General features: G+C 40.4%; 1 protein-coding gene across 3 annotated transcripts in view; it reads right to left on the bottom strand.

Annotated features, from left to right (window-relative positions):
- The window catches only part of prdm10 (PR domain containing 10), a 33,034-nt gene that overhangs the window by 6,455 nt on the left and 11,485 nt on the right, over positions 1-15,094 (bottom strand). Inside the window, exons 4-21 of one of the 3 annotated variants that reach the window (XM_026913949.3) lie at positions 13,593-13,652; positions 12,925-13,029; positions 11,195-11,375; positions 8,809-9,050; positions 8,422-8,622; positions 8,250-8,322; positions 7,149-7,266; positions 6,961-7,078; positions 6,587-6,868; positions 5,818-6,162; positions 5,552-5,707; positions 4,367-4,546; positions 4,129-4,239; positions 3,693-3,893; positions 3,265-3,408; positions 2,921-3,091; positions 1,186-1,323; positions 721-862 (exon numbers count right to left, since the gene is read on the bottom strand). In XM_026913949.3, coding sequence (XP_026769750.2) covers positions 721-862; positions 1,186-1,323; positions 2,921-3,091; positions 3,265-3,408; positions 3,693-3,893; positions 4,129-4,239; positions 4,367-4,546; positions 5,552-5,707; positions 5,818-6,162; positions 6,587-6,868; positions 6,961-7,078; positions 7,149-7,266; positions 8,250-8,322; positions 8,422-8,622; positions 8,809-9,050; positions 11,195-11,375; positions 12,925-13,029; positions 13,593-13,652 — 2,968 coding nt within the window. The remainder of the gene's footprint in view (positions 1-720; positions 863-1,185; positions 1,324-2,920; positions 3,092-3,264; positions 3,409-3,692; positions 3,894-4,128; positions 4,240-4,366; positions 4,547-5,551; positions 5,708-5,817; positions 6,163-6,586; positions 6,869-6,960; positions 7,079-7,148; positions 7,267-8,249; positions 8,323-8,421; positions 8,623-8,808; positions 9,051-11,194; positions 11,376-12,924; positions 13,030-13,592; positions 13,653-15,094) is intronic. The other 2 variants (XM_053234942.1, XM_053234943.1) reach the window with 2 other exon arrangements.

Here is a 15,094-nt window from a genome sequence, read left to right as displayed (position 1 = left end):
GGCAGTCTTGACCGTATGACTGGCCTCATGGATTCTTTGAAATTCCACACTATTTAGGAGAAGAATGAGATTCCTTTAGTGGGTAAATTGAAGCTTTGTGATCATTGGACTTTCCAGCAAGACAATGATTCCAAGCATACGTCCAAGTCTACCAAAGCTTTGTTCTGGGATCAGTCCTGGAATGTCCTTTAGTGGCCATCTCACTCTCCAGAGATAAATTCCATTGAAAATCTATGGTGGGATTTAAAGAAAGCTGTGGTGGGATGGAAGCCAAGGAACATTAATAAGTTGGAAGCTTTTGCAAAAGAGGAATGGGCAGTGATTCCAGTAGAGAGATGTCAGGGGCTTGTGAGCACAAATCGAAACATTTATTGAAGATTATAAAGTGTAAAGGAAGCTCCACAAAATATTAACTTTGGGAGTTGAATAATTCTGCACATGGACATTTGTGGAAGAATGATTTTTCCTTTATACATGTAGTAATAAACATTCTTTGACTGTTTACTAAAGCCTTAGTTGATATAGTTTCATTAAATTTTATTTACATTACCAGATTACTTTGCATTTTGAGGGGGTTGAATAATTTTGAGTGCAACTGTATAAGAATAAATACCGAGACACATGAATACCAACAAGAATGAATACTGAAAACATTCAGATTTACTATAAATTGTCTACTGAAATCTGCAAGGAACAAATAAAAAGAGAATATACACTCACGGTAACTCCGATAGTTCCAGTTGCTAGGCAAGTAAGCATGCTGCACTGTCCCTTGTGTTTGACTGGTCGATGTTTGTAGGCGACCTGAATTTAACTCCTGGGCTGCTTGTTGAGAGGAAGGGCTTAAAGGTTGGCCAGTCACCTAATTGGGAAGAATAAACAAATCAGCCACAGTGATGGGTTGAAAAGAATAAATTCAGACATCCCAATCATGCTAAAGTAACCTATTATTTATGGTGGTGACAAACACCCAATCAGATTAATCCAATCCCAGTTCAGCGGTACCCTGGAATGTGCATTCTGAATATCAAGCCACATATGAATCTAGTCAGACGTGTTTGGTCATATTAATTAATACATGGAGCAGTGGTATTCCAGGTTTGGGATTGAGAAACATCTGGCAATCAGGAAAAGGAAATCAACTGTGCACAACTGCAGAAAAAACAAATATTGGTACATGAGGACCTGTGCACTGGCCTGCACAGTCCCCACAGCTTCAGAAACTTGGATGTGTTGCACCTGAATGGAGTGCTGAGTAAAGCTATGAGGATCCTGCAGCTGGGTCATATCCACTGTTGAGTGCTGGGACTGGGAAGTTGATTGCTGGGTAGAGGGAAGTAAAAGATGTTAAAGGTCTTACAAACACACAGCTTATTTCTTATGAGTATGTTCAGTCATGGGAAATAGAATGTTCGCCCTCCATTAATGCCAGTAATATTTTTATTTATCAGGGTCTAAATAACAACTGGGTGGTCCTCACCAGCTTCTGTAAACAAACAAATAACCCCAGGTGAAAAACAAAATAAACTCAACAGATTTCAATATGTAGTTAATTTTTTCCCAAAAATAAGTACACCCTATAATTCAATAACATGTAGAACCACCTTTAGTAACACTAACTTGAAGTAAACATTTTCAGTAGGAGTTTCAGTCTCACATTATTTTGGAGAAATTTTGGCCCACATTTCTTTACAACATTGCTTCAGTTCATTGATGTTTGAAGGCATTCATTTATGCACAGCTATCTTAAGATCCAGCCACAGCATCTCAGTGGGGTTGAGGTCTGGACTTTGACTTGGCCATTCCAGCAGCTTGATTTTTTTTTCTTCTTTAGCCATTCAAATGTCGATTTGCTGGTGTGCTTGGGGTCAATACTCCCCTGGTCCGGTAGCTGCAAACCAAGCCCAAATCATCACCCCTCCGCCATGCTTGGCAGCTGGTAAGGGGTGTTTGTGGTGATGCGTTGTGTTTGGTTTTCGCCATCCATGGTACTGTGTACTGAACATCTCCACCATGGTCTCATTAGTCCAACGGATATTGTTCCAAAACAAGTCGTACTGCCATATTCATTTTGGAGAAAATGGGCTTTTTTCTAGCCACCCTTCCATGAAAGCCACACTTGTTCAGTCTTTTTCTGATTGTGCTGTCATCAACATAAACATTTAATGTTCTTACAGAGGCCTGTACGTCACATGGTGTAGCTCTTGGGTTTTTCTTGGGTTATATATCTGAGCATTAAACACTCTGACCTTGGACAAGACGCCCACTCCTGGGAAGAGTGACAACTGCCTTGAAGGCTCTCCATTTGAAAACAATCCTTCTTGCTATATAATGCTGAAATTCAAATTGTTTGGAGATGGCCTTATAACCCCTCCCAGATTGATGAGCAGCAACAATTGCTTCTGAGGTCATGACTGATGTGCTTTCTTCTTGGCATGATTTAGAGATGCACCTGACTGCTCTAGAACACCAAACTGCCAAAAGTTCTGGTTTTATAGTGGTAGTCACACTTCTTGATTAACTAATCTTGTGCATTTCATTAGTAACACCTGGCTGCTAATTATTCTCTTAATGATTGTGGAAGTAGGAAGGATGTACTTATTTTTTTCCCACTAGACTGAAACTCCTACAGAAAATGTTTACTTCAAGTTAGTGTTACTAAAGGTGGTTCTTACATGTTACTGAATTATAGAGTGTACTTATTTTTTCCTACCTGGTTTCTGAATGTTGGTTTACTTTTTGGGACTACATACTGAAATCTGTTGTGTTTTTTGTTGTCATCTGAGTTTATTTATTTGTTTATAGAAGTTGTGGTTTATAGAACCACACAATTGTTATTTAGGCCCTGATAAATAAATACATCGAATTGAAGGATAGTATACTTTCTTTTTCCCATGAATGTAAGTGGCTGTGCTCTTACCGGAGCAACCTGCACCACCTGCAATTGGATGTGCTGCGGCTGGGCCAAACCCCCACCAGCCTGAGTCACGGGTATATACTGGATCCTCTGGAAGTCTCCCTGCACTGTACGGTAGTCTGTAGTCAGAGTCTGAGACAGCTCAGTCATTGCCTGTGTCAAAAGGTCTGTTGTCTAGGGAATGAAAGAGGGAGCATGAAGGACACATGCATATGGATACACAAAATGCCATAACATAAGGAAAACCATCATGCTGGACTTATGCGTAGTCACTGATGAAGTTGAGAGTGTATATATACACATAAGCCTGCATGGGATTTAATAACTATCTGTTGGAGGGTTCTTACCACCACAGCCTCAGTTGTAGTACCGTCGGTTGCGATGACAGCTGGAGTGCTGTTAATGACGGTTGTAGCTAAAGGAGCCTGGATGCTGTTGGCTAGCTGTGCATATTCTGGATGCTTTTTACGGATGTGCTGCACCATCTTTGTCTGAACACAAGACAAAATAAACCACATTTCACTAGACCATTTATTTGGAAAACAATGTACTTTATTATTGTATACCCACAACCCAGATTTTTGAGCTAGTATTCCTCATTTCCATGGAGTGGAGTGCTTTTACTATAATATCCTTGATTCAGCTCAGGACTTGATGATCAGCAAAAAAAATTGAATAAATTCTTTCATGGAAAATGCTAAATTGTACTGTCAAAGAGCTTTCCAGGACTTGGAGTAAGCAATACTGAGTAAGACCTGCTAAAACAAACACATACCTTACTGCTATACTGCTTTGCACAGTGTGGGCAACAGACAGGGGCTGTGGCAATGGTGCCAGTTAGCTGAGTGTGGGTGCTCAGCATGGGGTCTGGCTCACCCGGCCTGGCTGGGCGCAGCTTCCGGATGCTGGGTGGTAATTCTTCACCAGGGTGATTCTTTAGGATGTGAGCTTTGCGCTTACTTGCACTCTTATAAACCTGCAAAATGACAAAAAAGCCAGAACACAGCTATTACAATAACTCATAGAGGAACTAAGAACAGATTCCTCTTCGTTCCAAATATCAAGCTCCTTTTCTGATATAGCTGTTGGCAATATTTTTGAAATACACATTTTGCTACCTTGCTCATGTTCCATTGTATCCAGTGTAGCTTGATAATGGTCACAGGAAACTAACTATATTTGAAAATCTGAAAATTCTATCCAGTGTATACCTTATCACAATACTGACAAAAGTAATCTCTGTTGGGCTTGATGATGGGAAGCGTCAGCTCAGGGACCTCATCTATTCGCATTTCAGGGTGGCGCTTTGACAGATGATTCACCTGTAATAAATTAAGTAATTAAAACACTGATTCCTAGAAAAAGCATCAGGAAAATTGGGTTTGTTATATTAAGCAAGATATTTAAGAGACACATGTGATATTTGGTTAAGGGAGAGAAGGCTATCACCAGCATTCCTCTCCGTCTGAAGCCCATCATGCAGAGCCGGCATTTAAACATAAAGCTCTCAAAGTCAGTGGTGGGCTCCTTTTGCTTCAGAGACTTTGTGCGGTGGATGCGATCAGCTTTCTTGGCCTCGCGCTCTGGGTTGTGCATGCGCTGCATGTGCTCCCGCAATTTATCCTTCCTCTGCGTAATAAACAGTAAACATCTTTTTAAAAAACTTCTCGTTATCAGTGCTAATCAAACCCACTACAGTATATGACTGGGCATAAGATTACCTTAAATCTACAGTCCAAGTCTAAATATTTTGCAGTCTAAGACCCCTTTAACTGGAAAATAAATTCCACATAAACCAACTACTCAGATATTAGGCTCATTATTTAAATTGTACAATAATATTTGGATATTTACAGAGCATTTTTTTCTGAACTTTCCACCTGTAGAACACAGTTGTAATTAAATTCCAATTGACATTTACATTATTTATAGGCATGAAAACTGAGAAATCACCACTGTAACAAAATGGCTCTGTTTCACAGACGTTTTGAGAGCCATGGATCTAAGGTACACTACATGGCCCAAAGTATGTGGACACCTGATCATCATATCCATATGTGCTTCTCAAACATCCCATTCTAGAGTTTGTGTGCTGAATCAGTCGCCACTCTTTTACGAAGATTTTCCACTAGATTTTGTAGCGTAGCTGTGGGGATTTGTGCCATTGCAGCCACAAGAGCATTAGTGAGGTCAGGCACTGATGTCAAGACCTGGTGTGCAGTCTGTGTTCCAATTCATCTCAAAGTTATTCAAGTGGGCTTGAGATCAGGGCTCTGTGCAGGCTACTCAGGTTCTGCCACTCCAACCTTGGCAAACCATGTCTTTATGGACCCCGCTTTGCACAGGGGCATTGTCTTGCTGGAACAGGTCTGGGCTAGGCCGCTTAGTGCACGTGAAAGGAAATCAGAATTCTACAGCATACGAAGACATTCTAAACAACTGTGTGCCTCCAACATCGGCAAAAGTTTGGGAAATGCCCAGTTTGGGGAGTGTGATGGTCGGGTGTCCAAATACTTTTGGCGATACAGTGTACATTACATATACACCAAGAAATTCAATTCAACTTAATTATATTTGTAAATCACTTCAAAATATACAAAGCAGCATTACAGAAAAGAGTTGAAAGACTCTTACCTTGAACTGCTTGCCACAGGTTGAACACAGGAAGTCTTTGCGATCAGAGTGGCGCAGCATGTGCAGCCGGAGCTTGTCCGGACGACAGAAGGCTTTATCACATTCCATACACTGGAATATCTTTTCTGAGTGGAAGCTCCTCACATGCTTCTTTACCTGCTCATATTAACAATAAAGATGAAATGACACTTGCAGAGAAACAAGCTATTAAAGATAATTTACTCCATGGCTAGACTGTCTAAATGTCTAAATGTGCTGTATGAGACCTGTATGAAATCTGTGAATGTCTTCTTGCAGGATGGACAAGAGTAGCAGCCATTGACCAAATGAACACTGACATGCTCTTTGAGCAGCTCCAGTCTATCATAGGACTCGGCACAAAACAGGCAGGAGTAGTTGCGCTGCTCCAAGTGCATTTGAAGGTGTTCCTCCAGTACCGTACTGCTCAAAAAGCCTTTGCTGCATTGGTGGCAGGTGTATCGGCAGCCTTCCCGGCTGTGGTAGCGCATGTGTTGTTCTAGTTTATCCTTCTCCCGGAAGGCTTTTCCACAAAGTGTGCACTTGAAGGGTCGGAAGGACTTCCTAATGAAGAGGTGCTGAAGGGCAGCATTCTGGGAGAGAGGAGTATAAGGGTGAGATGAGACAATGGCACAAAATCTTAAAACCTGTGCCAAATTTTGTAATAAATGAATTCAGAACAACCATATCTTATGCTATCTAGTGGCATAAATGTAAATGAGCCATTCACCATGTATGATTATAATTCTGTGAAAAGACGATATATAAAAACACTGAAACAAAAGAGAAATCATGAAGATACAGGAGTTGTTCAATGTGTCAAGCAAATCACAACAGTATGTGGTTGGTCCTCATCTCTAGTCTACGTTAGACCTACCTGCAAGTCCACCTTAATGTGCAGCGTTCAGTAGAAGAGAGAGGCACATACATACATGCTAAAGTCAACCAACACTACTTCTAAAAGCATTATATTTTAGAGAACAAGGCAGTGTAGTTACTTCAAGGGCCTACTCTTACCCGAATCCTCCGAGCACGCCTCATGTCCTGGGGAGTGAGATGAGGATCAGTAGAAACTGATGCATTTTGGTCCTCCTTATCAGTCTGTGAATCATTAGAAGCTGGGATTTGGGATTCAGTAGCATTTGCGTCATTTAGAGTGTCAGTCTGTCCTGCTCGGGTCTCTAATGTGCCACTTGTAGCAGTTTCCACAGTATCTTCTCCCAACTCATCCACCTTCAACCCGTTCATAACCCTTCCTGCCTGTTCCTCATAAGGGAGTTTTGAAAATGCCAGAAAGTCCTACAACCACAGGAGGTACAGACTAAGTTTTAAAAAAAAAAAAAAAAAAAAAAAGTGTGAAATTGAATAATGCTAGCACTATCGGATCATACCTGGCTTTTATCTGCACCCTCTGCTGGAGTTTCCAGACGGATAAATTTAGGTCGTCTGCCTGGGCGTCTTCCAGTACTGAACCTTTTCCTGCCCCTTCCTCGCCTACGTGCTTTTGGCCTACAAAATGAAAATCAATTCAAACTATCCTAAAGCTAGACTGCTAAATGTAAAACAAAAATGTTTAAACCTTTGTATGAGGTCCAGTTTGTCATCATGCATGTTAAGATGTTGTTGGAGCTGCTCTGAGCTCATGAAACGCCTGTTACACTCATAACATGGCCAGTTCTTCTCCTGCTCTCGTAGTACTAAAAAGTACAGAACACAAGACTGGGTGAGTGGGATGTTTTCCACAAAAACAGAATAGCTTAACATGTATAAGAGTATAAGAGTCAAAGGAAAATTCCATCCTGAATGACTTATCTTATTAATCTTAATTAATATTAATCTCTATAACTCGCATGTGATCTTCAGTGGCATCCAAGATTTATTCGGGATTGAAATTCTGAGTTGACCTTTTTTAATTTAAACTTCTGCCACTGACATTCTCACTTTGGTTAACAGTTTCCTACATTACCCACAATGCCATTCAACTACATGCTGGTAATGCTGCCAGTTTGAGTTAACTCTTTATGTCTACCTAAAGCAGCAGGTGCAGCAGTGCTTTAGTCCTTTACTCTGTCCAGCTCTCTCACCTCCTCATCTGTACACTCTGCTCAAACAGATCAGCTTCCAAAGCCTGAAAGTTCATGATAATTCCGCAATCAATGCCATTGTGCTCATCATCTCGTAGGTTGCCAACTACCCGAGTATCTGCTGTAACTCATCGCAACTGCGGTGTATAGCTGCATTGCATTCTGGGACTATGAGTCCAGCATTTGCTTCAATATCTCCACTACTTCTACACTGGACTTCTCATTAATGATGTTGAACATCGCTGAGAAAAGAAGATTGCTCTTTTATCTATAGGGGTAGACAGTAAAATCTGACAGTTATCACTTATGTTTGGGATCATTTAATTGTTTTTTTCCTACTGAACACCTTTGTAACTGTGCATTGTAATGTCCTGTGACAGACAACTGCTATCCATACCAGAATCACTAAACCCATCACAAAGATTTCAACAGAACCCTATTTAATTTGTTTCAGGTTGGAGTTTTCCTTGTAATAGTAACACAGAAATTTTGTCCAGTTTTTAATAGTTTTTGGCTAGCTGTCCTACCAAGCTTAAAAACATATATATATAAAAACCTGCTTACAAAAAAAAAAAAAAAAACACACAATTAATTACCCTTCCTCTCTTCTTCTGTGATTTCGTGAATTTTTTTATTCACAAACTCTGCATATGATGCAGCATACCAGACCTGCAGGAAAAGACATGAATGTCTACTTCAGAAATCGGTTAAAAAAAAGACAAATACATTTTAGTACTCTTATACAACATACTCTCTGCTGATGCCCACCTTAAGCTCCTGTTTTGGTGGAATGTTTCTGATAGTAGTGTAGAAGATGTCTGAGCCATACTGATAGGCCACCAGGTTCTGCTCCAGGTGGTTTTCAGCAGGACGGACAAACATCATCCAGTTACAGCGATCTTCATCAGACAGGTTTACCCACAAGTCCTCCGAACTCTCACTGTCTTTTTGAGGGTCCAACATGCATAACTGTAGAGTAAAAATGTGAAGTGATTTGTTAGAGACCAAGACTATAATAAACACTGTTTACTTACTATTTACATATCCCCAGCAGACAAAATGAATAATGAACCAGTTTATGAACCAAAACTTGTGTCATTGCCATTGCACACAGCAATGCACACAGCAATGTAAATTAAATAGAACATCTCACACCTTAAGCTGAAAGTGGGTGTCCTGCAGTTCGCTCTGTGGTACCAGTGGCCCCTCCACGGGTCCAAACTGAGTACGTTTGGGAATGCGCCTCTTGGAGAAGACGCCTCCCTGGAAGTGGTCAATGTAGAGAATGAGAGGAAGGCTAGCACGCGCTTTGGACATCACAGGTCTGTTAACAATTGGGTAGAGAGGACCATGCTTCAAGCACACGCCTGGGTTGGCATTATTACATTCCTCACACCCTGTAATAAAAAAAAAAATGTTACAAACAATACAGAATACTAGCACAGTGCAAACTACACTTTCAAAATCTCTGAATAGCTGACCCTTTCATACCACACAACTTCAATCACTTGTGATCAGCTGTTTGGTGTTATATACACTACACCATCACTCACAGACAAGGCTCACACACTACACCATCTTTCACCAGGAGAGATCCCTGCCGTAGACTGCCTGATCCCCAAATCCTGCCTCCTTGCAAAAATAAATGCGAGAGCCTTCAATCGTGTGACTTTGTCACTATTTTGTACTGAAATAAGAAGAAGGAAAAATAAGGGAAAATGTGGAGGAAACAGTGACTGGGGAGAAACACGGGCAGCGTATAGTGAAATTCTCTCTCCCTCCCTCTTGCTCACTCTCTCTGTCGAGCTACACATGCTACTCCTGAGATGCCAGTGATCTTGACCCCTTCTGCTCTCCAGACCTGCCTGATCCATCCTGATGCCCTACTTCTTGTTGGAGTTCTCATCACTTGGAAACCACTCACTGCTGAGGAGGATGGCCACTAGATTTTGGAATGTGGCTGTAGGGATTTGCCCATTCAGCCACAAGAGCATTAGTGAGGTCGGGCACTGAGGTCAGACGAGAAGGCTTAGTGCACAGTCACAGTTCCAGTTCAGGGCTCTGTATAGGCCACTTGAGTTCTTCCACACCAAACTAGGCAAACCATATCTTTATAGAGCTCACTTTGTGCACAGGGGCACTGTCTTTCTGGAACAGGTTTGGTTTAGATCTCTTAATTCCAGTGAATGGAAATCTTAAATCAACAGCATACCAAGACATTCTGGACAAGTGTGTGCAGACAAAGAAAAACATTACACTGACCCATTCACACACTACAAGAGTGTGAAGGAGTGTACAGTGCCACAACAAAGTTTGTGAACCCTTTACAATTTTCTGTATTTCTGCATAAATTTGACCTGAAACGTGATCAGTCCTAAAACTACATAAAGAGAACACAATTACACAAATGACACAAAAACATTACAGTTTTTACATTTATTTATTGAGTACAATTTATCCAACATTAAATATCTTTGTCGGTAAAAGTAAGTGAACCTCTAGGAGTATGAGTTTATTTAAAGGGGTAATTGAAGTCAGGTGTTTCAGTCAAGGGGAGGGCAATCAGACACGAGTTTAGCAGGCCCTCTCATGTTTCAAGAGCATAAACCTGGGTCTTCACTATCAAAGTCTGGTCTTCACCACACAGGTTTATGGAAGTGTGCCATGCTTCGATCAAAGAAGATTCCTGAGAACCTCAGAAAAAGAGTTATCAATGCTAACTAGTCTGGAAAAGGTTATAAAACCATTTTTAAAGAGTTTGGCCTCCACCAATCCACTGTGAGGCAGATGATATACAAATGGAAGGAATGCAGCACCACTTTTACTCTCCCAAGGAGTGGTCTTCCATGAGTGGTGAATAATAATACATGAAGTCACAAAGAACCCCAGAGTAACATCTAAGGACCTACAGGCCACTCTTGCATTGAGTAATATCAATGTTCATGAGACTACCATCAGGCAAACATGGAATAGGCACAATGTGCATGGCAGGATAGCAATAAGGAAGCCAGTACTCTCCAAAATGAACACTGCTTCACCTCTGACTTTTGCTCATGGCCACACTGATATGCCAGTAGCTTACTGGGACAATGTTCTGTGGATAGATAAATCCAAAATGGAACTTTTGGCAAAATTCCTCCAATCTGTTGTGCAAGACTGACAACTAGTTACCAGAAACGCTGGTTGGAGTTATTGCTGCTCAAGGGGACACACCAGTTACTGAAAACAAAGGTTCACATACTTTTTCTGACAAAGATATTTAATGTTGCATAATTTTTGCTCAACATATAAAGGTAAAATCTATAATGTTTTTGCGCCATTTGTTTAATTTGGTTCTCTTTATCTAGTTTTAGGACTTAGATGAAAAGCTGAGCACATTTCAGGTCAAATGCATGCAAAAACCCCAAAAATTGTAAAGGGTTCACAAACTGTCTACCAGAGTGTACCATAGCACACTCAGCCTGCAACTACTATATCAAGGACACATGGCACAGAAACTTTTGCACTCTAAATCACTTTACTTATGTGATTCTGCACTCACAGAGATGCTGAGGTGTGAAGGGTTGAGGTGGCCTGGGTTCCCAATCGTCCAGTTCTGAATCATCTCTATTATCTTCATCATCATCTTCTTCATCCTCAGAGTCCACAGTAGAGTCTGTAGCTGCCAAGGGACTGACTGATGGCTCTGTGATGGTAGGGAGAGTACTACTGGGCAGCTGATTCTAAGTGTGGAAGAAAAAAAGAATCCAATTCTTAATATTCACCATTTAAAGGAATAATTTAGTGTGATCTAATATTCTCCATTTACCCACTCCCATGTACTTGATCAGTCAGCACAGGTTCCAAGTTTGTTTTTTTTGTTTTGTTTTTTGCTTGTTTTTTTTTTCCTGCAATGGAGCAACAAAGCTGAGGTATACAGCTTTTATTGTCACAAAGTTGTCGATCTGGTTATGACCAGTATGACTCACTGTAAACTATAAAAATTAACAAAACTTTACTGTGTAGATGAACAGATTTGACACTTTTTGTAAGCCTGTTTATTCTTTTTGGGTAAAATCTTTGTCCTCCCTTTAACCCCAGCCACTCCAAAAGCGCCACTGCAGCCCCTTCCATTAATTGAGAACCCCCTGGAAAGAACTAGTATGGACTTCATTGGGCCACTGGAACAGACTGCAGGACGGCATCGCTTTGTGTTTGTCCTGGAGGATTATGCAATGTGACACCTGGAAGCCATGCCTCTTCGCAACATCTCAGCACGCTGAACTTTATAATAAACTTTATAATAAAACAAAAATAAACTGTACTAACTGTACCATGAAAATGTACTGTACTTTTTAAATGAAATATATAAACATATAACTATTAATACTTATTAAAGTAAATAAAAGATATATACCCAAACTGAACCAGGTCAAATGTGTGTGTTTTTTTTAGCTATAACTTAGAAACATAGCATGTAAATTTCAGAGTGTAGTCTCATGTATCAAAACAAACACCATGAGGCGTCAGTGATAGTTTTATTTCGCCTCTAGAGGCCACTCTCATACTACATAATGACAGCAGACCCTTCTCAGCCACTCACACAACGGATGCAACCGGGAAAAACAATTGGTGTGGATTTTTGCCAATAACCATTAGTTCTGGCAATCAGTTATCGGTGCCGATTAATCGGCAAAACTGATCAATTGGTCGACCTCTAGAAGATACACCAAAAATCCTAGGGCTGGTGTGCAAAAATAGGTTTTGCATATTATGCAAATTAGCAAAAAAATTCATCATGGCAGACATTAGTGGAAGTGACCTATCAATTTAGCTTAAGGCAAGTATAAAGAGGAAAAAAGAATTTAATTTTGGTGTAGGACTTACGGTTCTTGACATATGGACACAAAATGCATAATAGTTGGCAGGTCTGGTAATATAATATCAGTGATAAATGCCACTGGATATTGAGGCAATGTATTATCGTGTAGGGACGATAATATATTGCTAATATATCACACACGCCTACTGTCTGTAAACCATAAATAGTAGTTTCTTGATTTGGAAAAACATTGTTGCTTTGAAACTATATGCTTGCTGACTCATTTACATTTGATAGAAGCTAAAATATAAATAGTAATACCTAAAAATATTTTCATACACAATCATATTAAGGACATCCTAATAGGACCTATTCTTCCTTGTGTCTGCAGCATCCAAACAGTCATCTCTGGGATGAAAATATTGACAAGTCTGCATAGATATGCCTTGCAATCATGCCCTTTCTTTTACCTGTGACACAGGCTCTAGTATAGCTTGAGGGGCATCTGCTACATTACTAAGCACATGTAGATTTGCAGCATTCATGTTCTGGCCACCTGGCAATAACACTGTGACCTGTGGCAGAAAAAAAGATAATTACTGAACAGTTACCTACAAAGTTCACAAATATTTTTGCAGGGACCCTTTTAACTGTAAAATAAATTGCATGAACCCACTCAACACATTTTTATGTACATAATCCAGCTATCTAAATATTAAGCATATTATTTGAAATGTGTAGAATAGTATTTTAGCTATTTAGCAATAGAGAGCTATATTTCTGAGTTTCCACTGAACAAGCTGACATTATTCGTATGCCAAATTGTTTATGAGAATTTGATTAAACCCATTCATTTCAAGTAAAAATTAAATTAGGCTAATAGCTATAAGAACTCAATAATAAATATAGTCGCAAGTAGTGATCTGTGGGGTTCAAGCACCCTTGGCCAATGATGGGTTGTGATTTCCACCATTAAAAAAACAAACAAACAAACAAACAAATAAACAAAAACAAAAACATCACAGATTCCCCCGGCTATGTGTCACGGCCCTCTGGGGGTCCGAGAACCCACTTTGAGAACCACTGCTATAAACAACAGGCTGAATCTCTGTGAAGTAAAATGACTTAGCTTGTATACCTGTTGAGTTGTACCATCCTGCTGAATGTATGCCACTTGGGGCTGGTCCGTAAACACAGCCTAAACAAAGACACATGACTCCATTAAGTAATCTTCAGATAAGAAATAACATGCGTGTTCATTTAGAAGTATGTAGTGACGCAGTGTCACACTACAGCCACTCCAGACATACAGTCCCCTCCGAAGGTATTGGAATGGCAAGTCCAATTCTTTTGTTTTTGCTATCCACTGAAGACATTTGAGTTTGAGATCAAAAGATGAATAGGAGATGATAGATCAGAATTTCAGCTTTCATTTCCTTATATTTATATTTTTCTAGAGGTGTTAAACAGCTTAGAACATGGCGTCTTTTGTTTGAACCCATCCATTTTTCAAGTGATCATAAATATAGGAACATGTGACTAACAGGGGTGTCTGGTTGCCCAGGTGTGCAACCAGGTAGATTGGCTGTTTAAAGAATCTGTGCTTGGTTTGAGCCTTAGTTTTCACCTGTGAAGGCTGCATTTGTTGTTTAAAAGGATAAATCAACATGAAGACTATCTGTCTATGGGAGAAACCCAGAGAAAAAAGGGAAAATCGATCAGAGCCATTGCATAAGCACTGGGCATAGCCAATACAACAATTTGGAATATTCTGAAAAAGAAAGACACTACTGGCGCACTAATAACTGGACATGAAACAGGTCGGCCAAGGAAACAACAGCAGCTGATGACAGAAACATTGTGAGAGCTGTGAAGAATACACAAAAAACAACAGTCAGTGACCTCACCAACAACCTCCACAGGGCAGGGGTGAAGATCACACTCCACCTTTCAAAAACACTTCAAGAGCAGAAATATAGAGGCCATACCACAAGATGCAAACAACTCATCAGCAGAAATGAGCCACAAAAGTTCTGAAGCCAAGATTAACCTCTACCGAAGTGATGGAAAGGCCAAAGTGTGGAGAAAGAAAGGATCTGCTCAAGATCTAAAACACCCAAGGTCATGGGTCAAGCACGTTGCAGGTAGTGTCATGGCTTGGGCTTGCATGGCTGCTTCTGGAACAGGCTCACTAATCTTTACAGATGATGTAACTCATGATGGTAGCAGCAGAATGAGTTCAGAAGCCAATTTACAGAGAAATGCATCCAATCTAATTGGGAGGAACTTCATCATGCAGCAAGACAATGACCCAAACACACTGCAAACACAACAAAGGACTTCACCAGGGGGGGAAAAGTGGAAGGTTTTAGATTGGTCAAGTCAGTCACCAGACCTTAACCCAACTGAGCATGTAGTTCATGTCCTGAAGAGGTGACTGAAGGGAGAAACCCCCAAAACAAACAACAACTAAAAGAAGCTTTGGTCCAAGCCTGGAAAAGCATCAAAAAAGAAGACTGCATCAGTTTGGTGATGTCAGTGGGTCACCACCCTGCTATTTACTTTAATTTTCTTTAAGATGATCTGTTCCAAAACTTTTGATCACCTAAAATTTGGGTGGTCTGCAATCAGAGGCACCAT

The sequence above is a fragment of the Pangasianodon hypophthalmus genome, chromosome 6 (genome assembly GCF_027358585.1).
Source record: "Pangasianodon hypophthalmus isolate fPanHyp1 chromosome 6, fPanHyp1.pri, whole genome shotgun sequence".
NCBI classification, from domain to species: Eukaryota; Metazoa; Chordata; class Actinopteri; order Siluriformes; family Pangasiidae; genus Pangasianodon; species Pangasianodon hypophthalmus.
Note: the sequence above shows the minus strand (reverse complement) of the source record. Positions and strands in the feature narration are given on the sequence as shown.